The sequence below is a fragment of the Melospiza melodia genome, chromosome 9 (genome assembly GCF_035770615.1).
Source record: "Melospiza melodia melodia isolate bMelMel2 chromosome 9, bMelMel2.pri, whole genome shotgun sequence".
In the NCBI taxonomy this organism is placed as follows: Eukaryota; Metazoa; Chordata; class Aves; order Passeriformes; family Passerellidae; genus Melospiza; species Melospiza melodia.
The window spans coordinates 13,351,671-13,376,173 of record NC_086202.1 but is presented as its reverse complement, the minus strand read 5'-3'; the positions used below and the strand labels follow the sequence as shown (position 1 = coordinate 13,376,173).

The following is a 24,503-nucleotide window of genomic DNA, read 5'->3' as shown; positions in this document are numbered from 1 at the left end:
GAGTTTAACTTTTCATTGACTAGCATTCCCCAGCAAAGCTGATGTTAAGGGGAGACTACAATACACATCCAGCTTCCAAAGGGTTAGCATAGCAGGCAGGAGAGGAAAGAGATGGATTTGGCTCATAATAGTCAAATTTCAAGGGTCCTCTCTCCACAAAAAATAAGTCTGCAGTTAGAACAGCCAAAAGCTGCAGGGAAGCTGGGGTTGGGGGGATGATGGTCTGGCTGTTATAAGTGTTTCTGCTGCTCTTCAGAGATGAATGCTTTTTCAAAGGCCTAGCAATGGATATTGATTTCAGCCTGAGAGTAGTAGCATCCCCACCCACCCACCCTCCCACCCACCCTGAAGTGACTCTCAGCAGGATGCACTGTGGCTGTAAGTCTTCTGCTTAACAGCAAAGCAACACGTTCTGGCAACATCTTAAATATATTCATAGGACATCGGTGACTGGGATTGGAGGGGAATCAAATAGGGTAAAGGGAAGAGTGACCATGAAGAGGGGAATGAGGGAAGAAAGGGATGGGAAGGTTTAAAAATGCTAACTGTTCATGAAAGATAAAAGTCATCTTCTGATATAGCAGCACTTCAGCAGTCAGCCACGCTGAGTAGACCCTGTCTGAGATCAACCGCATGCCAACTTTGTTCCAGAAACAAGTCTGAGAGCCTCTCTCTTCAGCAAGTATTGGTTACGTGGATAGTTCTTTTGTCCTGGCATTTAAATACTGCAGCTTAAATGAGTCCTGGGAACAAAAAAACAGAACAAACCAAACCCCATTCATATTAAGCCTTTTAATGATTTAAAATAGCATCTGATTGACCGGAGTGTTTGAGAAAATCAAGATCTGACAGGTCCAGAGCATCACTGTACAGTTACCAAACAGAATACAGGATGTGCCCCATGACAGAGCACTTTCATGGGAAAATGTCACTGTGGACACCCCTTGCAGAAGCCTGTCAGCTCTTCTGCCATTCTTCTCTCTTATGTTTACTGCTATTAACAGTAATTGTGCATGCACCCACCCACACAGGCAATCATGTTATGCCACTTCACTCATATGTATCAAATTCACTCTACAGCTGACCCAAACATATGAAACATTTTGTACTCCCCACACTGTGCTGGCCAAGACAAAAGGTGATGGGCAAACCAAGCGGGCTCTGATATGAATAATTTAACATCCATGGCATGAGAGAGAGAACAAGGGATAGGCCCTATCCGTAAATTATTTTGCACATTGATGCATCTCGATTTAATTTGCCTGGGCTTGTGCCTCAGCGTCTCCTCCCCTAGCCAAACTCTAATCTTGAATCAGCTTGCTGCAGAGTGAGGAGAATGGTCATCACTTCAGAGGGAGGTTCTTGGCAAAACACTCCTGCCTGGTGACAACTGCCCAGGGTCAGGCCATCTGCATCCTCTTGTTAGGCAGCAGCTGCTCTACTCGCTCTGCAGAAACCCTTCTTCCTTCTGGACAACAGTATAACTGATTTAATTATTGATGATGATGGACAGAGGAGGAGGAGTTCTTCAGGGGGAGTCATAGGCACCACATGTCACAAATCCTAAAATAAAGTCCCTTTTCTAAGGTACCAGAACAATTCCTGTCCTTTTACAGGACACTGTAATTACTGTGTAACCAAGATGACAAACACTGCTAAACCCAGCCAGTTATTCAAACAGCAGGCTCACACTACATCCAGTGCCACCTTTGAGCCTCACCTTATTTTTAAAGGTTTGTTTGGTTTTTTTCGTTTACCTGTGCGAGTGTGAGGTACAGTGTAGTGTTATTTATCTGGAGATGTAGGTGTATGTTCTGGACGGGGAACGAGTGGATTCTGCCTGGGCAGCTGGGTCATTCAGAAAATCCCAGATGAGGATGGTGTCATCATGTGAGCTGCTGACGATCTGGAACTCATCAAACTGAAGTCGAAAGACTCTTCCAGAATGCTCCTGAAATGCCAGTGGGAGACAGAGCATGTTACTTTGCAAACTAGTTGGCACCTGGGATGGGGTAGGGAAGATGAAGTTGGGCTTGATTTTAGTGTCATATTAATTTGTTAGTAAACCCCAGAGGAAACACTGTGCATCATCATCCCAGAGCATAAATTAAACCCTCTCTCAAGGAAAAGTCTGAGTACAAGGAAAATATCTGAGTACTTGACTTGCAGGCAGTTTACATTACAGTTGTCCCACTACTCCTTAAATCCCAGTATTAGACACACATCGTGCAGAACAAACCAAACTCCAACCCCACATAATTCCATCTGGTGAGGCTGACATGTGCACTGTCTTCCTTATTCCATGGCAAAACTCCCTCCTGAAATTACAGCATTCCCAGGTACAGTAGGTTACAGGGTAAGAGATGAGAACTTTGCATTCAAGACTTGCCATCATTGCCATTGCTGAAGAGGGAACAGCTTAACACTGGAGGACACTAAGGAGCCTGTTGTAAAGTCCAGTGACACGGCAGTAATTCCTCCTAAGCAGTTCTAAAAATATGATCTAGAGAGGGCATTCTTTATAGGCAGTTTGCATTCTGCTCCGAGGCTGAGTGGAAATGGCATGACAATTTGGCAAGATTTCAGACCATAATTAACAGGAGGCAATGGCAAGATCCTGGATTTCACAGAGCAAATCCACTCTGCTTTCACTTGTGTGTTGCCTATTTTCTCTTGGTGCTTGTGACACTCTGAGAGCAGTGGCTTCCTCCTTGGTCACCAGGGAACAGAAACTGTGCAGTGACAGTGAGCCCTGACTCTTCCATGAACACACATTTCTCTTTAGTGCTCACACATTTTAAGGGAATTATGAAGGTCGGGAAAAAAACATGTCTTAAAATACTTTACTACTGAATCTACAGGTTTCTCAAACATTTAGGCACAAGAGAATTGCTAGTTACTAAAGGGGAAATCTTTGTCTTATAGCACAAGACTACAAAAATACAGCTCAGTTTACAAAGAACAGATGCTTTAAAGTGAATTTCTGAATCTTTAAATCAAAATTATCTGAGAATAAATGCAAATGTAAGCCAGATTCTAAGATAAATCTTTTAGAATTTCTAATCAATGGAACCTTTTTGATCTTCTAACTTGAGTTTGTTTTATAAACACCTTATGAGTTTCTGTCTTCCCACTTAAGGGAAGTGTTTTTCCAGGTTTTGTGTTATAGCAGTAAAGAAGTTCTTCCAAAAAGTATCATTACACCAGTCAGATCCACTGATGGATTATTCACTGAGATGATGGTGGTGGGGGGAGAGAGAGAGAAAGAGAAAGAGCTACTTTCAAAAGTCCTTTTCAAAACTCTCTTTTTGATCCTAGTCACTGTGGTCTAAGTAAGGCTGCCCTACCTTATGACTGTTTATGTCATAAGGAAAGCTGAACCATGAACTTATTCTGTTCATGGAAAGCTTCTGTCAAATTCATGTCGCACTGTTCCAGCTAACGGAAGACAAAACTGGAAGGGACCTGGCATGCAGCGAACATTTGTTATCTGTGCACTTTCCTCCTACTGTTTGAAAATTGAACACAAGCAGCAGGAGACTCATGATGTTCATTGTGCAGCCAGGTTTAATTTTGGAGGATGAGGGAAGAGGAAAAAAAACACCAAAGCATTGGTCAGCGGGTATAAGGACACCTTGTTGTCATAAAAGTCCTAAAAGCACTGCAACAGTTTCCTCTGCTCCCCACCCTGCTTTTGGTCCCCTCCATTTCTATCAAACAGGGATTTATGAATATCCACGTGTTGAGATTCCTACAGTGTTTCCATCCCACCGCTTCTGATTTATAATATAATTAGCTGGGCCACTTTGGCTGTCCACTGCTGGAAAATGCAGAGGAAATCACACCAGTTAAATTAAGTCTACAGGTTACTAGGCACACATTTGTCTCAGGCTGGAGCAGAAACACTACTAATACCAAGTCTTAAGTCGTAGACTCTCAGGATATGAGTTCATGGGCACAGAGTTGTTCCATAGCTTGGAACTGGGTGACCAATGACAAAGGGCTTTTCTGGATTCCAGCCATGAAAGTATTTGCACTTGTATTCGGCTAACAAGGTTTTTCAACGTAGCACCTGCAGGCATCCAAAGCTCTCATGGACTCTGATCCTGTAGCTGATGGTCCAAATACATGATTGGAAAAGGGTAGCATGACTTAATGATCTTACTGCCCATCAGCTGAGTCCCAGTAACCTCACAGCCTGCACCAAATTTGACATAAAGTACTTCAGTGAAATCTACAACAGGAGCAATTCAGGTGGTTGATGGGTGTGCAGAAGGTCAGCCAGCACAGCTCAGCTGGTGAGAAGTAACCACACTTTTAGAGAATCAGATAGCTTTGGTATGATCCTGTTTTAGAGCACAGACTACAGTCATGAGCCACAGCAGGAAAAGATCTAACATATACCTATTGAAACACTGCCCAAACACTTTCAACCTAAGAAATAAAAACATACAGTACTTATTTTTCAATGAGATTTTTGGTACTGGTTGAAATCTTGCTTTATCCCCAGCAACAGTGCCTTTTTTTTGCGTGGAATGTGGTGGAGGAACACTTATAGAACCACCCCAAGGCCTTGGCTGTCCAGGCATTTTTCTCACAACTTTCTCACATTATTCTAAGACCAAGCAGAACAATTTTTAAACATGACTGTGAATGTTGTTAACACTCACATAATGATATTTTAACCACATCATCATTGACCTGCACTAGAAACCAGTGGACAGCATGAAAAGAGTAGTTGCTGTTTGGGCATAAGGCAATTTCACTGTCTGTTTCTGTCCTGCTTTTTCTTTAAGCACCCAAAAGGCAGTTAAAAGCAATCCCAAGTGTGTTTGTTCCTCAAATTGGGAATGTCCTGTTTTTAAGAAATTTCATGCCAACAATTCATATGACTCACTACTACATCATCAGGTACACACAGATTAATGTAAACCCACTAGCATATGGATTCCAAGGATGACTTAAAAAATGGATTCAGTTATTAACTTCAAATCACAGAATAAAACTGTTGAAAAGTCCAGAGTGGAGTGAAAACGTCAGAGATTCTAACTTTTAATGCTTGCAATTAACAGCTTGCAAAATTAGAAGAAGTTGGACACCCAAAAAAGCCAGACCCCTAGAAATTATTTCAAGATCCTGCAGACTGGGGCTAAACTGACTTGAGTTTTCACAGCTCAAGATAGTTCTGAACAAGCACACTTTCCTCAACACCTCTGTCTAAAGCTCTTACCACAAGGGTTCGCAAGCAGAGGGTCCCTGCTGGAGCACGGGGATCCAAAGCAGCCACAAGATCCCACACTTTAATTTTCCTAGTGGTGAAAAACAGACAAACACCATGGCTCTGTTAAAGAGAAAAGAGCAAGTCCTCACAGAAAAAAAATAACTGTTAGAACAACTTAGCTAACACACCAGTTTAAGGAAAATTACAGCAATCCTGCTCTTGAGACCTGCTTCTTGCATTTCCCCTTTGTAAAGCTTATAGAACTTAGTGGGAGGTAAAAATATGCTGTCAATAAAGTAAAGCACATAAAAAGCAGGTGGTAATAACTAACAGAAACACATGGGAGTGCAGACAACTTGTCTGTAATGGGAAATGGTCCTGCAGACAACCACAGATGGGAAAGATTGTTCTTAGAAGTGGTTGAGCTGGAAGGAGTTTCAGGTTGAGTCACTCAGATATTCTTACCAAGCACAAGAACTGGACCATACACATCAAATCACATGGACTTGTTTTAAAAGAAGAATGAAAGCTATGCTCTATAGCATGGTTCTCACTTACTGACCATGAAAAGGTCCTCTTAGTATGACAGACAGAGAGTCTGATATTTATATAGAAGATGCACAAAGTGGGGTGGGAGACACTCAGACACACAGGAAGATGCAAAGCATTGACTGCACTGATATCCTCACCCATCATATGCTCCACTGACTATCCTCTTGTTATCAAAGCGTATGCATCTCACCAACTCTTCATGGCCTTCCAGTACTCGTAAACATGCCCCACACTCTATATCCCACAGCCTGGAAGAGAGTACAAAGAAGCATTAAGAATTTTTTAATATCTTAGCATTGCAGTGAAACATTTGGTCTTTGCCTGTAGTTAATGGAAACTTGGAAATAAAGATTATGATGGAACAACAAAGAAGAAACAAAGCACACTCATCAGTCCTTTCCCCACAGTTAAAGAGATACATGATTTTGCACATGACCCTAGGATGTTACAGTAACACACAGGAGATGAGTCACAAACCAGTTGTGTCTAATATCTACAGCTCCAGTAATACAGGATATCTCCAGTTATCTTCACAGTGAGCCTCACTTTATTTTACTGAGGTTCATAGTTTGTAAAAGTGCTGTGCCTTGTTTTTAAGATATTAAGAGAAGGAGACTTACTAATCCCCTTGGCAGCTTGTTTCAATTGATATGATCACCTTCATGGGGCATGTGCCCCTTTCTGTTCCCCTACATGCCCATTTCTGATTTGGAGACTTCCATCAGACAAATTAAGTTATCAATATAGTGGTGAGAGGTACAGGAATTAACAAGACCTTTTCCTTTGTCATTTCTCCTCCTGAAGGTATGTTTAATCTGTAATCCAGGCACCTTATGCACAAGCTAAAATGGATGCTCTGTGTTTATTATTTTAAATGTTTTTTTTTTTCTTGCTCTCAAATAACTCCTGTGGCTCTATGTGAACTGTTTCTAATAATACAGTATTTTTAAAAAGTTCTGGCACCCAAATCAATATACAATAAGAGGCCCAGCAACACATTATTCTCTCAACTGTAACTATCCCAGAGTTTTAGCTTTTGTGATGGATTTTCAGCATGGAGAATAAATTAAAATACATAGTTTTTACACTTGCACACTACCTAGAAAACTAGTTAAAGGCTTCAAACAGTTATGAAGTAAGTCTATTTGTTTTCCTTTGCTTTGTATTTCTTTTGCCAGCTCTTTGACATGACTCCCAATTACCATGGATATAAAAAGATTACTTGCCTACAAGAACTGAAATTCTTTGACATGTATAGTCTAGAGATGTTCCATCTCTGGCTGAGACATGGTCTGCTCATACAGCAATCCTGTAAGAGCAATATCTGCTCTGACTCCCTGACACACAGCAGAAAGAAGGCAGTCACAAATGTTCTCAAATGCTCATTCAGTAAGTGCTCTGACTGGCATGAACCTCACTGCAGTGAGAAATATGGGGGTTTGTGGAATTTCTCTGGGTGACACATCTTGAAGCAGTACAGCTGCTGAGCGGTCAGGTCACTTTTGCTTGAGAGACAAAGAATGAGATAAACCATCCCCCATGTATTTTATTCCTGAGGTTCCCCAGGGAATAATCCAGATCTGGTTGATGTGTGCCCAAGGCTGGTGGATAATGGCTGCAGCTGTCCTGCCACAACAAGCTGCTCTCATTTTGGACAACAGAGGAACGAACAGAACAATTTTGTCACTGTGGAACTGAGAAAGGATAGCTCTATGCACATGTCTGAAGCCAACAAGGAGCTCAAAGTGATTCTTCAATCTGTGAAGTTGATCTTTCAGGAATCTGTGAAGGGCCCAACAGTTTTCACTTGAGTACAGCACACCAGTCAAGGTCAGAGCAAGCAACTCCATGACAAAGGTCAGCCAAAGGCACTCTGGCTGCCAGAGAGCATTACCTCTCCCAAGGACTGTAAACAGGATGGACAATGCCAGACATTAACTGGTGCAGAAAGGTTGGAAGAGCAATCTTGTGCCAGGAACTTTTGTGCCATGTGTTTCCATTCCTTGCCATTGATGATGAAATTGCCAGCAGCTCTGGGAGGCTGCATCACACTAACTCAGGCCTGTATTTTCAGGTCCCAGTCTGAGGTTTTACCTGGATGGGATTACAAGAGGTGATCATGTCCCTTGTCACATGGCAAATGGGTTCTCATGTACAAGGGGTTGACTGCTATTAAGAGTAGGGTCTCTTAGCAGAGTTGGTGCCAAGGGTCTTTCTCAGATTTGATAAGTTTCTCTAACTTCCACTTTTTTAAATATTCAAAGGAACAAAGAGTAAAAGAACTAAACTTAAGGCTATAGAACTAACTAAAAGAGAACATCACTTAAATTGTGTATGGAGCCAAAACACTACCACTGCTCTTTCCTATAACTTTGGGAGAACTTCGGGAAATAGAGGGAGGTCTGCAATTATATCAGCCTTTAATTCACTTGAAAGCAGAGCAGGGAGATGTACAGAAGGCAGGTGAGTCTGAATCCCCACCTCTTAGAAAGAATGCTGTTGTCTAAACAGACTGGTCTCAGATCCTTATGTGTGCACACCCTAGAAATAGACACATGAAGACCAACCACTCATTAAAAACGCAACCCAAGATGATATTGTCTAATTTTTTTTTCGTGTCCTAAATTCTCTGGTTCCTTTTTTTCTACACTTTTTGATTGTTTGTTTGTTTGTTTGTTTGTTTGTTTGTTTTTTGTCTGTAGCAATTAGGAACTTTGGACCTAGAAGCTAGAATACTGAAGTGATTGGATTAAACTTGATGGACTAGTTTCTGCTTGATGGAAATTAGCACAATGATAGTAATGTCTATTGTAGCAGGTGAAATTTCTGGCCTAAATCAAAACCTAAATATTTTTTCTATGTCTCAGCTACTTCACATGTCCTCAACGTTTGCAGTTGCAAAACTAGAAGTCACAGATTCATCTTCTGGAAAAAACTTTCCCTGAAACTGAGGAATAATGGGCTTTTAAGTTCTGTATCAGCCTGTACTGAAGTCCAGCACACAACATCTGATAGTGGATTAAAATCAAATCTACAAAGCAATTAGCCATCCACAAAGGTGACTTAGGAACCTTTTTCTTAATCATCCTTCTACTGACTTGTGCCCTCTGCTAATGGCTGGGAGAAAACTTTCTTTTAGCATTGGGTAAGTCTTTTGCCTTGCTCACACTGCTGCTAAACTTGACTTCCATTAAGATTCACTGTTGACATTCCTGAAATTCTAGCACAATTTATCTATTAAGTAGGGATTTTGTACAATGCAAGCATAAAAGTAACTGTATTCCTGTTTAGCATTATCACTATCTTGACATTTATTTTTATTAGCACTGCATATTTTAGATCCTTCCCTAGCTGCTGTAGTATTTAACTATTTCCTGCTCTACTTCTGTGGCCAAGTTTCATGGTACAACTGCAGAGTGTTATTATTGCAGTTCTCAGCAGTGGTGCTGCTCTAACACAATGCCTGTAATACCTTTTCCCTTGAATGAGAGATGGAAGTTTTAGCTTTCCTGGTCATGCTCTGAGACAGCCTTGTACTAAAATTTGGAACAGTGACCTGGTGATGTCAACCAAAGGACCACTGTTTTTCTACAGAACGCAGAGCAGAGAGAGGCAGCATATGGCAAACCAAGTCCACAGGCAAACAATAGCACAGGTCATTCTCACAGAGGAAAAATTATTACTGACATGTGAAGTGAAGAGTTCCTGCTTACACTGTCCAGCTTTCAAATTTCACCAAAAGGCAGACAATTACTTAAAAAATGACAAAGGGAAAGAGAGGTTGCTCCCACTTCCATGACAGAGCCATTTTTTTATATCACGTAACTAATATTCAAGCTTGTTCCATACATCCTGAAATTAGTGGGACATTCCTCTGCCAGCAGCTGCAGGATGGAGGGAGAAATTCTGGTTTGTGATACCAGAAAGAGTTAAATCTCAGACTGCAACCAGGGCAGCTGGAGAAGTGCAAAAGGCAGCAAACTGAACTTCATGCTCTAAACCAGCTGCTCCAAAGTTAACCAGGTGCCAAGTACCACAAGAAGAGTTTGGCGAGAGCCCAGGAGGATTTCTGCAGAGGATTAAATGCCTCTTACTGCAAATCTGACCCCTTTAACTAGACACATAGTTCAATTAAAATATCACAAGAGGACATCATAGAAAGTGGTACTTGCCAGCTCCTTCATACACCAGAACTGTCAGAGCAAATGCAACTTGTTGATTAGTATGGGACTCTTGAGATGTAGAGGATGAAAGACAACACAGTAAAACAGGCTTCTAATATCTCTTCCCAGTAGTTCCCAATGTTCTATACTAAAGAAAGCATATTTCAAAGTTGACAAGGGTACAGAGCACTTCAGCTGCCTAACCTCAGCACAGTCCCAGGGCACCAGAGACAGTGTGCTTGCACAGAACCCTGTGATGGGGAGTGTGTCTCTCACCTGATGGTATTATCTGAAGAGCCGCTCACTACTAGCCTGTCTCTGTACTGCAGACATGCAATGCCTCGTTTGTGGCCATTTAAGGTGCGCACAAATTCGCAGGTACTAGTGTTCCATACCTGTGACAGGAAGGGGGGAGGGAACCACACAGAGACAAAATTATTACGAAGAGACTAACAAAAGATGGTGTCTGTATGATAAATAGATGCATCCAGAATGTTCTTAATGAAGATACTACCATTAAGACTGGGAAAATCACTCCTTTGATGACCTGTGATTATAGTCTGCAACTGATAGCAGGTTGGGTCACTGTACACAGAAGATTTTTGCCACACAGTATAAAATTAGCTTCCAGGTTTAGCATGCTCGGGCTATGACTTTGTTTACAAACGATATAGATTCTCCTGAGGTTTAATGATGCAGACTGGAATCATAGCAGTAACACTTAAGTTAAGAGCCTCCTTAAGTATCTCCTATCAACTCACCTTCACTTTTGTCCCCATGCTGCCCTCTAACAACTCTTTAAATGACTGAACAGGTTATGGAAGTGGTCAAGTTGAAAAAGAACACAGAAAAAAATGTTCTTTTTTAACTGCATCTGTACCTGGAACTGATTTTCCGTAAGTTCTGTAAATGAGCTGTGCCAGGTCAGCTGAGGAGGGACAAGTGCAAATGAGCAGGAGGAAGAACACTGCTTCTAAAGGAAGATTCTGCCAAGGGCCATCTTCCCTGTCTGATCACTGTTCTTTGCTACTAAATACCCCAGAGCAGCAAACAAAAAGCCTCTGAAACACCTCACCTTTATAGTTCTGTCACCTGATGCCGATACAATGTACTTGTCATCAAAGTCCACCACGTTGACGGCGGCTCGGTGCCCCACGAGCACCCTCCTGAGGGTGATGTCCGTCGGGGAGGCCATGTCCCACACGGCGATGGAGCGGTCCTTGGAGCACGTCACCATCATGCCGTTGTTGAAGCGCAGGTGCAGCACGGCCTCGCAGTGGTGGATCAGCGTGTTCAGCATCTCGCCCGCGTTCACGTCCCACACTCTGCAGGTTCACATTTCAAACCAGACAGAACAGAGTTAACAACCTGCACTGCGAATTTTCTGCAGAGCCAGAGAGGGACAGGGACTGGTAATTGACTCTCTAGTGATATTAGAGAAGCAAACACCACAAGTTATATCTACATCTATTAAATAGTTCATTAAAAAATGTATTAGATACACCTGTTGATTATGTGTACATTGAGACAGTCCAGCAGCCAAAAACCCTGCAATGCAGTTAACACCATAAAAATATTGTACCCAGCAAAAAAGCATTCTTTAATTAAGGGAATTTAACACTGAGGAAAGGTAGAAGACTGATGGCTTTAAGACTGGTGCTTCCTGGTTGTGCCAGCCTATTTTACACTTCATTTCCAGCCAATGTGGAGAAGTAAGTTCCCTGACAGGCTTCATTTTTGACCTCTCTCACAGGACTATCAGCTCAAGTGGTAATTTATACAGAAGTAGAAGACAAGACAATTCTTTTCAAACAAATACAAGTAATTGCCACAAGTTGCACCATGATTTGCATTTACCCTGCGGTGCATCTGGTCCACAGCTACATTCCAGGAATGCACTGAATACCCAAATTAAGACATAGCATTTATGTCAATTTAATGTTATTGGAACCAACTGTTCCAACTGAAAGATAATTTAAGATGCAAGTTAGAAAAAAGCTTCATACAGAACTTTTAGTACTTGAAATGAAAATTTTAAGCCTTAAAAATATTTATTTTGGGCTATTCTGTTGCAAACTTCTTTTGCCCTGCATAAAGAGTTTTCTTCTGGCATTATCACACCTGTATCCCAGTTACACTATATGAAAGCAGAAAATGGCTGTATCATCAGGCACATCAGATCTCACAGAAGTTAAAACTTCCTGCTGCCAATAAGGCAAGCAATAAGAAAAGGCAAGATGTGAGAAAGACTTCTAATGTCTTATTTTCTAACTTATGGAAACTAAAGTGCATCAACTTATAAACTCTAAATGAGAAGGAAAACCACATTCCAATTAGAAAATGCAAAGAAGAAAAAACTAAAGACCTGAGCCATTAACATACAAACAGTTTGCAGACAGGGTTGCCAAACTGAACAGGAGCTGGAGACCCACTGACTTCTTTGGACAAGTGCATCCCTGAGATCTCAGAAGCATTAAGAGCCCATCTGTACTGTCTATTGGATGAAGCCTCTCTTCCTGAGGAGACCCAAGGATAAAAGTGATACATCCTATGTGCCTCTGGGGTCTGCACAAACATTTATAGGTACAGTGGGAGACAAAGTATTCCTGGGCAAGTAGCCAGTCTGCAATTTGGCCTGCCTGGCCTGATATGAAAATGACAGTGCTTGTTGCTGTTTAGCCCAGTGCAGTTTCCACATCACCTCCAGGCAGGCAGTGTGGCTGAAATTCTGGATTCCTATGAATGACAGGACCCCAAAACCTAGCAGAACTGCAAGACTGCATGCATCACATGTTACAAATTCAATTTAATTAGCTTAACAATACTACTATTAGCTTAACAATAGTAGTTTACACAAGCAGAGGAGCTTGCAGCCATCTGAATGCATGCTAATAGCTCCAGAAAAGGTCACCAATGCAGCTTTTTGCTGTCTAACTTCACTACATGAGCAGTGCTTGTACTTTGACAAGGAGAGGGTATATAACAGCATGGAGAAGTCAGACCTGCCCCTTCACATCCAAGTTTATATTGCAATTCATTAACTCATTTGTGGCTCTATTTACACTACAGGCCTTACACTCTTTGGTATCCTCCAATATGACTAGTGGACTTCACAAATGCACAACATGCACCACAAGTGCTACCTTGAGGTGTCCATCCTTTTTCTGGAGACTTGAAGAGAAGCAAGATTAGAAAGATTTAATGAAAAGAAATATCATGCTAAAATTTAATTTAAAGTCATAGGATATCTAGTCATACATATTTTGTTAAAATTTAATGACAACGGACAACTAAACGTTCAAACTTGCTTTGAAAACCTCAACTCTTAAAAAGTTATTCTCAAAGAGAATTTATAACATTCTCAGGCAGTGTCAAAACATGCAAAACCTTGGTGAAATGCCAGATGGCCTTCCTAAGTCATCTTGACCTTGACTGGCCTTGGCTTAGATTCTCATTTCTGCCTGACAGCGATTTGCATGGACATCTGACAAGGGCAGCACAATGCTGAACAACTTCATGGAACTGCTTGAACAGCACACATTTAAGAAGAGATCATTTCAGCAGCTTGCAAAGCTGAAATCTTAAGAGGCAAACAGAAAGGTGCAAATCACGGGCACACACCTGACTGTTGAGTCTGAAGATCCAGTAATGATCACCCGTTCATCATACTGGAGGCACAGGACAGAACCCGTGTGGCCGGTGAGAATTCGCTTGCATTCCAATGTATTCTTATCCCAGATCTAAGACAGCAAACATTCAAAACTGGACAGTTCAGTAAGGTTTTCATCTTTCAGCACTTACTGGTTTGACTAGACTGCTTTTTACTACAGCACATCTTCCAGAGTGCACTTAGAGGACCTTTAGTGGCATCTGCAGAGTCTTCTACAGGCTCTTTGGTGCAATACATTGACATCTTTGATATTACTGGCTTTACTACGAATATTGGTTTTACCCTTCTCACTAGGATATAGGGCCCAGTAATTACATAGCCTGTAATTATTGCTGGACAGAAACTCTGCTGGCGAAGCCTGTCTGTCTGAAAACAGGGTCTCTCTAGCCAGATAAAAGAGTAGTTGCTGTGCAGGTGGGAGATGGGGGAAGGGGAAGGAGAAGGCTGGGTTACTAACAAGAGACTGGGTAGGTGTCACTGAAATTAGGACACTATTATTTATGGCACAGGCACTCCAAGCCATTAGTATGCCATGATGGAGCATTCTCACCTTAATAGTATTGTCTCGTAGGCCGCTTACGATCTTCTGATCATCGTACTGTAAACAATAAACCCCTTTGCTTGTCTCACTTCGGCAGTGGATCCTCTGTAAACTGTGCCTTCCACACCGCCAGTTCGACTCTATCGTCTTGAGGAGAGACAGGACACAAATGAGATGTAGGGGAAAAAGAAAAGCACAGAATTATCTCCCCTTTTTTTCCTTTGGTTGAGAAGGCAGCAGACACTTTTCTTTACACTTTTTCCTGCAATCAGGCCCATACAATGATATAACTGCTTTCTAGAATACATGCAATATAACCAATTAAACAGACAAATGCTTGGAAAACATATCGTGGCTAAACTCGTCTGTGCAGTTGGGAATGGTGAGGAAGAAGTAATGTAAAAGTCTTTTTCTACCTCCAACCTTTAGCCCCTTGTGACTCAACAGCTAAATAACAGAAGAGAAAGTCTCAGTTCAGCTCTAAACACATTTACAAACTTGTCACAACAGTGCCCAAGCATTGCTTCTGCCGTTAGGAAACAAGCAGAACATGCCATTTTGCTCACACTGAATGCAAGGCAAACATGCTCAGCTGCTTTCTGTTTTCCTGAGTCTTAGGACTGCAGACTTCAGAAATGCACGTTCTCACTGCCTCAGTTCTTGATATCCTCCTGTAAGAGCCTATTAGGTCTCACTGCACCAGGAGGAGCAAAGTACCATGGAACAGAGAAAACCAAGATGTTACAGTGCTGCTGTGATATCTGATCTGCAAATGGTGGAGACTCCACCTGCAAACAGCTCACTGAACAATCCAACTCATCCTCTGTCTAAAGGAGCAGCAGGATCTTTTATAACTATCCCAGATCTACAAACTCCAGACAAACACAGACACGTCAGATTTAATGAAATATTACACTGCAATGGAATTTCCCCAGAATTTCAGCAACATGAATAAATCAGGAACATTTGAAAAAAATAAAACTAAAAAACCAATAGTGAAACACTACCATATCTGGCAACTGTTTCTTACCTCTATGTCCTGTATAATTTTGGGGTAAAGTGCTCTGTAGAAGGAGTTGGGTGGCGCAGTTCCATCAGGAGGTTTATTTTTAAATAGATATTGCCCCCTGGAAGACAAAGAACATTTCCATTGAATACAAATAATCTTTCAGCATTTTGGACAAAGGTCCTCCTGGCATTTTACAAATGGATAACCACTGCTGACAGGTTCATAGTCAAACTTAATTTACAAAGATGGGATGGTTCCTTGTTTGTTTGCCCTGCAACGTGTCAGTGTTGCATTTTAACATTGAAATACCCAAGAAAAATCTGTGTCTAGTAACTTGGGGAAGGGAAATGAATTCTCTATTATGGACATGGGCCCAGTCAGCTCAGTAAGGGTTGACAGTGGTTCATGCTTGCAATACTCACACACACTATCAGAGGTCACCTTTAAAATAAAGCATGCAAAGCAAACTAAAGGAGCCAAGGAACCCTCAAACCCCCTACACATTCAAGGCTAGCTTTTATCTGCATTAGCAGGAACAGTATCAGTGTGGGTACATGGACATTTTACTGCTACTACTCTGTGCTGGTAAGCAACACCTCATCTGTGGTGCCTCCCTCATCTCAACATTGATTTGGAATACTCATATCCCAAGCTAGAGTTTTGTTACCAAAAAAATCTGTAAACGGCAATCACTGCCTGCTGTGTAAAAAACTTTAATTCCTCATCCTGAAGTTAAGAAGCCACCAAACACGGTGTGGAAGCTAGTAAACCCCACCATGGGCGTACTAACTGCTGCTCTGCCTGGCAACATGCCTCACAAAATGGAGAGAGGCACAAATGCCTCCGAGTGTAATCCTGGCATCAGAGGCACAGAGTTTACACTGGGCCAGCTCTCCACTTCTCCCTCCCTTGTTCCATTACAGCATAATTAATTGTTCAATACTTCCTTGTGCATTGCCTTCCTGTCCTTTTCATACAGTACACCTCAAAACTTATTTCAGAGACTGCAGCTGCCCTGATACACTTGAACTAGAGAGATCACAACAATGAACCAAAATCTTTGGGTTGTAAGGCAATACCAAACTACAGGACTGGACAAGCAAAATGACAAATGCTCAGGAAAAGAACTTTTGATATTTCTTTAAATCAAGAATTCTAAGTACAACTCGAGAGAAAGGTGCTTTCATGTTTGAACAGAGGAATTACCTCTTTCTTCAAATATAATGACCAGCAGACATGCATATGGGAACAAATACAGGAAGATGGCACACATGGATGCAGACAAGACACTAACTAGACAGATGCCTATTTACTGTGATCCAGCCTGGAAGTGCTTTCATGAAAATTAGTATTACTGGCCAAGGAAGATGAGAACCTCTTTCAAGATGCACAGAATACCTTGGAGACATCCTGGAAGACTTGGGGCAGATCTAGAAAAACCTGTGTGCCTAAAAACCTTTTAATTCTTTCTTACTTTACTAGCTAATGTAACACAAAGTCTGGTTGCTACCTGTAAGTTGTGCTGTGCTGCATGCATAGTCAGTTGTTTACTGTTCAGCTGAAGGATTGCTTGGAATTTCTATGGCATCACAGTAGCGATTGTGCTGTGGCTTTGGGATAAAAGGAACTATTGTTTGCAGGTTTTGATGACCAGCCAATTCAATCAGATGGACACAAGCATGCCCAGATTTTGGGCTTCTGCTTTATATTTCTCTAAATCTGTGTAACCCTTACTGCTCCCTGACAATCTGCCAGTGAAGGCTGCCATGCTGCAAAGTTGGGGGGGGGGGGAGTTCTGCTGTAAATCATGAGCTGCAAATGCTGAAATCAGGCAGCTCATGTGCAAATTGAGGAGATGTAACCAAGTAACACCAGTTGTCCATCATTCTGAACTGTCCAGTTAGTAATCTCCTTTTGCCATGCATAGAGCTAGCACTGATTACAAGCTATGAAGCTCTATATGGCACAGATGCAATTGCACTGGGTATTTTCTGTCTGGATCTCCTAACCACACAGCTCTATCTGTTCACCACAGAGATAACCAGAGGGCAATATGAAAGACTTGGGCACAACTTGCTCTTGAGTCAAAGTAACCTCCAGCACATAGCATAAACCTGAAGAAGAGGTGCAGTAACAAGGTGACTGTCCTTTAGATGAGAAGCAAAATTTTGCACCTGTTTTGTGGAAATGTAATTTGTCTGTAAGACCAGTATTTGGTGCTAATGTTATTTCTAAAGTGTGGAGGGAGCAAACCCCAGTGATGCCTCAGCAGAAGACACTCAGCTGATTACACCATACTCCAAGAATGGAGTATGGGAATTGGGAAGGGTCTAAACAGAGAAAACTGAAAATAGTAAGAGGACAAGACAACACATCTTTATGGTTGGCTAGTGCAGGCAAAACATAGGAAACATGCTCATCTTCCAACATGGGAAAGATAACTTTCCCATGAAAGGAGAGAATGAGAAACTGTCCTGTTTATCTGTGCAGAATAAATGTAACAAGTCAAACTGTAGCTAGGAAGACAGACTAGATAGCAGGAAAACCTCTCAAACACTGAAGTTAGAAAGAGTAAAAAAGTGAAACCATCAAATTCCTTTCCCAGGCATTGCCTGGGGAATCTCCATCAGTAGAAGATTTTAAGAACAAGTTAAGACAAAGATTTGGGATGACTTAGGAAAAATCTGTCTCTTCCTATGGGAGACAAAAAGGACTAAATGACCTCTCAAGCTCCTCTTAGGACCTACTGTGACTTCAACAGTAGGGAGAAAAAAATTGAAGTCCCAGAGAGAATAAGTCACTAAAAGAAATGCAAAAGTTACCACTGTCATGCTTGTGTTTATTTTATACTCTTTAAAAAACTGCACTATTGGAAGCAGATCAAAGTAGTATTTATTTGTAAAGAATGTCTCATAATCCTGATTTACTTGCCTTTACTTCCTGAGACAAACAGTATAACAAAATTAACCACAAACCAGGAGTCTTTGTTTGCAACTCTGTATCTTTTTCTTTTTAATAGCAACCAAAATGCCCAAGCTGTCACTTTTATCTTGTTTATGAAATATTCATACCCAGTTTCCCTTCTGCCAACATCCTAGGGACACCCTTGGAAAAGAAAATTATGTATTAAAGGGTGTACCCCTGAGAGAGAAAGTTCTAATGAAATGTTAGCAGAGCAGCTTCAAACTTGAGTGAGACCTACATTGTAGTAAGGCTATTCCAGATGATTATTAACTAATCTATCTGCATTTCTAAAGTCCCCTATTCTCCATGGTACCTACCCTCAGCTTCCAGTTTGAAAATTAAACAGATATCTAATAGAGAAAATCTGCTGAGGAAAACAAACAGGCCTATCAGGAAAGAACTAATTCATAGCACATGCTCCCCCACTGCCACTCCTGAAAAAGCTTTTCTGCTCTGAACTGCTGACCGGTTTAGGGTTCCCCTGAGGCACACACAGCTTCTTAATTTGAACTGAAAGACAGCTGGGTGTAAAAATCTCAGTCTGTATATCTCACTTGTCACACTGGGCTAAGAGCATGATCAGAAGAGGAAGTTGAGGAAAAAATCCCCCACACTGCCACATAGCCAAATGTGGCACCTAACTCCCCAATGGTTGATTTTTGATGTAAGCAACTGTCAGGTTTGGAACTAACATGATGTTTCAGTGCTGAATAACCCTCTTCAAATATGGTTTGAAACACACAATCCCTGCTGTCCTGAACGGGGGCAAAAGAGGTGAAGATTCAGTTTCCTTACCATCCTCTCCTCTCTGACAAACCCCTCCACAGGGAGTCTGTCCTGACCATTCTCTCAATGAGCTTCTTCCACAGCATCCCATCCGACGTCACCCGGTACCACTCCTTGCACACCAGCTCAGCAGCACACAAAGATTTGGCATCCAGGTATGACAGAATGTTCTCAGCAATGTGATCCAATCCCCGAGCTGGGGGAGAACAACAACACAACAGAAAAACATTATTTGCTGGACAGACAACTCCCCCTGCTAGTACAAAGATACACTCTCCTTCCATCTCCTCTTCTGCATGCGGAGCTGGACAAAAGACACAGAAGAGCATTTGAGGCTAAGATCAGGAGTGAGCAGTGTTATCCAACTTCCTTTGGATATAGCACAACAAGTCATTAAAAATAATAAAGAATCCAAGAAGTCATTCCAATCTACTTCGATGGGTTTTAGCACTAGGGGGATATTCTATGGATGGCATTTCCAACTCAGCAACGCAGCCCCCAAAATCTCTCTATATTAGGACCATTTCTCATCTCACTGCTACAGCTGTTCTCATGTTGCAACGGCTCAAAAGCTGTTTTTGCTAAAGCAGTAGCTTTTAAATGTAATGAAGAAAAAAATATATATTCCCAATGTGTGCCCTGAAGGGCAGTGGTACCTTTAGACAGGGGGGAGGGAAGGATATGCAGATGCACAGGGACGTCAAGAGGGAAGGAGAGGCTGTGTAAGGAGAAAGTGAAGCAGGTTGCTAGTTTCATTTATTTTAGTGGGTGAAGGAAAAATACACACCAAAATAATATCATTTGCAAATATTTTCCAGTGTGAATACCAGGACTGGCTTTACTTCAACATGACCAGAATGAAATGTAAAGCAATTGCCTGGTTAGCACCAAGCAGCTCACTGAAATGTCTACATAGTGAAGGTTATGCTGTATTTCTTAACTGGATGGATGTAGTCAGTCAAAATGTGCCCTTACCAACTCAAATTTAATCACAATCAAGACTTCAGGAAAACAAGATGCCTTTTAAATGAGAAGTTGCGTAAATACAGCTTCTCTTGAAGGCTGTTTAGTTCACAAGTGAGACACGCCACCAAGAGATTATCTCACTTCACAGGTTGAATTTCATACACTTTGTGAAGGTTTAGACCACATCATCCCTCAGGCATAATGTTCAATCCAAGAAAAAAGAAGCATTGCAGATTGGTATTACATGCATCTTCCCTCTGGTTCACATTTGGGACAAAGTTAAATACATGTTTTCTTGCTTTTAAAACAACAGCCTCAAAGACCAGGCCCTGCTAGTGAGAGGGTAAGAAAAAGCAGTAAGTATATTTTTGCAGTCACATGTCTGGACTTTTGCAAACCCAAACTGGGTGCAATCAGCTGACTTTGATTAGAGTTCATGACACAAAAATGGCCCAACCTTTTTTTCCTTAATGAAAAGATCTCATAAGTATCTCCCACTGCAGGAAAATGAGACAATTCAGCATGCTCCTCCTGCTGCTTTCAAATATACTAAACTTAGAATACACTTTGGGTCAGATATTCTGCTCAGCATTTTATGCTTCAATCTTTATGTAGAAAAAGCATGTGAATGATACCAGGCACAACCAGAGAGTGGAGAAAAAGGTCTGACATTTCTTATCTTTAGAGATGCAAAATTAGATGTCAACCTGCAAAATAAAAGCAGCATCAGCCTTTATTATGTATTTAATCTGAAGAGACATGTACAACCACTATTAAAAAACAGAAGTGTTTGTAAATTTAGATCGACTTCACAGCAAATTGTGGAAAGAGGAAGATAATGGTTTAGTGAATATGAACAGGAATTTGCAGGAATTCCACAACTGGCAGGGTAGACATGGACATCCTGTTGCTCTGTTCCTGAAGCTTTGTGTGGAAATGGCAGATTTCCCAGTCTGTGCTGCTTCCAGCAGGCTCACAGACATTTACAGACCCACCAAGACACTTACAAATGCATGCCTCCATAGAATCCTTACAGGTGGCTTTAAGTCAGCAGCATCACCAGATGAATTAATTTTATATATGGGGAGCAACTGGTGGTTTTAGGAAGCAGGGCTACACTGCAACACTTGGGCACAGTAATCTCCACCCATGTGCCCTTTCTATTTCATCAGGAGTTGCACTTTAGATCTTGGCTGCAATAAGGTGCTGTAACTACTGCCATGTCCTTAAGTCATCCTTTGCCATTGAAACTAGACCCTTTGCAGCTAAAGAATACTAATGGTTTGGCCTCACCTCCTTACATTTGTGACAAGTGGATGGGCAGAGCTATTCTGACCTGGTTGCAAACTCAATTTTATTATTTTGTTTCTTAGGAACAGCACAACTCACTGAGGCATGTATCTAACAAAGCATTGCTTCCTTAAAAAGGGAAAACTCTGCTCACAGAAGATTTTGTTAAATGGATGTGAAACATGATTAGCCCTTCAACCCTCTGAACCAACAAGAATGTTTCAGCTATTTCACACATGAAATCCTTATCAAAATTACTTTCCTCATAAAAAATGTTAAATAGCTTGAAAATGCTAAGCAGAAGCCTTATGTTTTCAGAAACTGAACTAACTTTGTTAAGTACACAGTTAAGCTGTATTTTTCAAACAATCTTAATTCTGTTCAAAGCACTGGGAAAATAATCTGACCCAACTTTACTCTATATTAGTAACACATACCCATGATCTGAAATTACCTTTAATTCTGGTCATTCCTTGGGACTGTGCTAGGAGGACAGAGATAAGATGCCTCATGATTTTGAAGAAGCTTTATTGTTTTATTCACTCAAGGGGGAGAGCAGGAGAGAGAATGGAGTAGTAAAAATGAAACCAGAATACTGAACACTTGAGAATTTCAGAAAGCTAAAAAATACTTTCAGAGTTTAGGAGGTTTTTTTTCATTATATGACTTAATTTAGAATTTAGTGTTCATCATCTTTTCCCAGGCAGTTTCTTACCTTCTTCCCTCCCATTCCCTTCACTAGAACCTGCTTATACTCAGGACATCCTGCACAGACTGCAGAGTCTGCACCAGTGCAATTCCTTGCCTTTAATTTTCTCCCTCAGAGTGATATTCACTAGGACACTTGCACTTTGTAAATATGCAAATTGATGCATATACATTATTTACATACACATTTCCCCCAACTATTAAAATACTCACATATTAACTGCTTGATTCCTATCTATTTTGCATTCTGATAGACTAAAATCAGCTGCTTCCTGGGCAACTGGGAATAGACCAGTAACAAATATGGTATGGCTAGGAAATTTGGAATGTCTCTACAAGTATTTATAGCACCTGCCCAAAATTCTCAGAAACAGCCCTGTAGGAAGAAATTAACCAAGAGCAGTGAGATGTGTTGATTTCATGGGGTGCTTTCATGGGGTTCCCTGGAGAAAGACCTGGAAAAATTGTGTAAGCACCTACATGTATACTTCCACTTTAATAGTGGGGAAATCAATGCAGTTTCCAAACACTTCCTATTTTTCTGAAACAGAGCAGCTCCACAAGTTACAATGCTGCTCTAAGTACAAGAAGATTATTGCCACTGGACTACTAAAAACTAAAATAAAGCAGGTACTTAGCATAACTAAGATTTTTTTTTTAATGCTACAACAGCCATTTGATTACTGGGCACAATGAGCTTAAAATCCAATGAGTCTATCTATTTAACTTCCTAGCAAAACTCCTGCAGTGCCTTTATGCTTTATACAATTTACAGTTAAACATGCTTTTTTTCCATCTTTTAAGGCTAGAATTTATATTTCATGTTGAGAACTCCCTTCTGAAGAACGATCAAGTGACTAGATAGATCAAATTGCCAAAAGTTCAGCACTTCTATAAAGGTATCCAGAGAAGAGGCTTTTGGCAAGAAAGAGCTCTCTTCATCTGGCTGTTTAGAGACAACACCTGTACCACTTCTTGCTCAGGTCCCTCTCAAACTAAGGACATATGGCATGGAAATGCTAATCTATTAAGTATCTATTTATCTATCTACAGAGGTATGACCTAATGGTCTGAAAAAATATGACCTAAAGAGCCAGGAATTTATGTTTGGTTCCGAAATTCTATTGCTGTATATATCTGATCTTTTACCACCTTAGTTTTCCAATCTATAAGACAAGGGGGATATAAAACTGCATGTACACTACTTTATGTATGCATTCTGTGAGATCTGCCCAATGCCACATCTGAGAATAGCTGGGATAATATTTTCAATGGAAAGCACTACAAAGGTGTAAAAAGCAGAACACTTCCATCTCTTGCTCTTATGCCCTCCATTTTCTATTAGCAATAAACACATAATCAAAGCAATGGCTTCAGGAAGTTATTTCAGTAGGAAAGAGAGACAAATATCTAAATAAGAAAAGGGAAAACCTCAGCTGAGCAACCAGAAAGAGTAGTAGTTTTAATTTTAAAAATTTCGTTATTCATGCATCGTTGTGGGCATTAAGAGCACAACTACCTGCCCTGTGGCTTGGGATAACTACCCATGCAATACAGAGATTAGCTAGCAGTTACTCCTAGACAAACCATGATGGTGTTAGATCATACCTTGACATACAGTAGGAACACAAATTAAAATATTATGAAATTTCATACCGGTATAGGGCTTTTTATTCAAAAGCTATTATCTGCTTTGCAAACTGACCCTACAAGAGACCTCTCCAGCAGGGTAGGGTGGAACAGAACAGTTTTTTGAAAGACCAGAAGCAAGCTCCCTCTGGCTGCAGATGTACCTGGCAGTGCAGTGATGAAGTCCCGCTGTAACATGGGTTTGAGGTATGAGTTTATGTGTCCGTGCTGGTAGTGACACATCTGGGAGATGAGGTGCTCCACAAACTCCACCTGGTCAGACTCGGACCATTGCTCAAAGTACTTGACGCAGAGCTCCTTCTCCTTCTCATAGCTCGCAGACAGTTTTCTTTGCTTGGGCACAATCATACTGGAAGTGCCATTGGCAAGTTTTGTCTGTAAACAGGAAGGAGAGGAACAACCCAAATAACACATATGAGAAAAAACACAAGCAGTTGTACAATTTCTTTTCGGGGGCAGACAACAGAAGGCAAAAAGCACTCTGACACACGAAAGCTGTCAGACCACAGATCCCGGCTGCTGTCATCAGCCTGAGTGCAGCCTGCAGGACAATGCACTGCCTCGTGCCAGAGCTACACACAAAGGACTCTGGTCACATGGGAAACCTTCAGCAACACTTTAACATAAACACAACTTCATTTAACACGTAGACAGTAAAATGCATTTGGATTTCTAATGTACATACACCAGTTACTTCAATGCACCTACAGCAAATTGCATTTGTACTTTGTTTTTTTTCTTCTGAAGAATGGATTGCTTCTAAAATTCATAGGGAATGCATGAAAGGGATGAAAAAAATTGAATTACACCTCAAGAGCAAAGCCAGCTAAAATACACCCTGACATTTGGTAAATACTTCTTTCACAGAATAAAATATTTTCAACTTTCTGAGCACTGTTAATATCTTGACAGAAGGAGTCAGCTCAAAGAAGAGTTTCGGGACAAAGCAAAACATTGACATTTCAATTTACTACTTGATAGTA

At 41.1% G+C, this 24,503-nt stretch overlaps 1 protein-coding gene across 6 annotated transcripts in view; it reads right to left on the bottom strand.

The window, feature by feature from the left end:
• Positions 1-345: 345 nt before the first annotated feature.
• BTRC (beta-transducin repeat containing E3 ubiquitin protein ligase) overlaps positions 346-24,503 on the bottom strand; it is a 115,015-nt gene continuing 90,857 nt past the window's right edge. For all 6 annotated transcript variants that reach the window (XM_063163333.1, XM_063163335.1, XM_063163336.1 and 3 more), the window contains 11 exons: positions 23,664-23,895; positions 18,916-19,102; positions 15,178-15,274; positions 14,157-14,294; positions 13,558-13,676; positions 11,012-11,261; positions 10,213-10,331; positions 5,911-6,021; positions 5,231-5,309; positions 1,758-1,951; positions 346-743 (listed from right to left, as the gene is read on the bottom strand). In XM_063163333.1, coding sequence (XP_063019403.1) covers positions 1,790-1,951; positions 5,231-5,309; positions 5,911-6,021; positions 10,213-10,331; positions 11,012-11,261; positions 13,558-13,676; positions 14,157-14,294; positions 15,178-15,274; positions 18,916-19,102; positions 23,664-23,895 — 1,494 coding nt within the window. In that variant the 3' untranslated portion in view covers positions 346-743; positions 1,758-1,789. The remainder of the gene's footprint in view (positions 744-1,757; positions 1,952-5,230; positions 5,310-5,910; positions 6,022-10,212; positions 10,332-11,011; positions 11,262-13,557; positions 13,677-14,156; positions 14,295-15,177; positions 15,275-18,915; positions 19,103-23,663; positions 23,896-24,503) is intronic.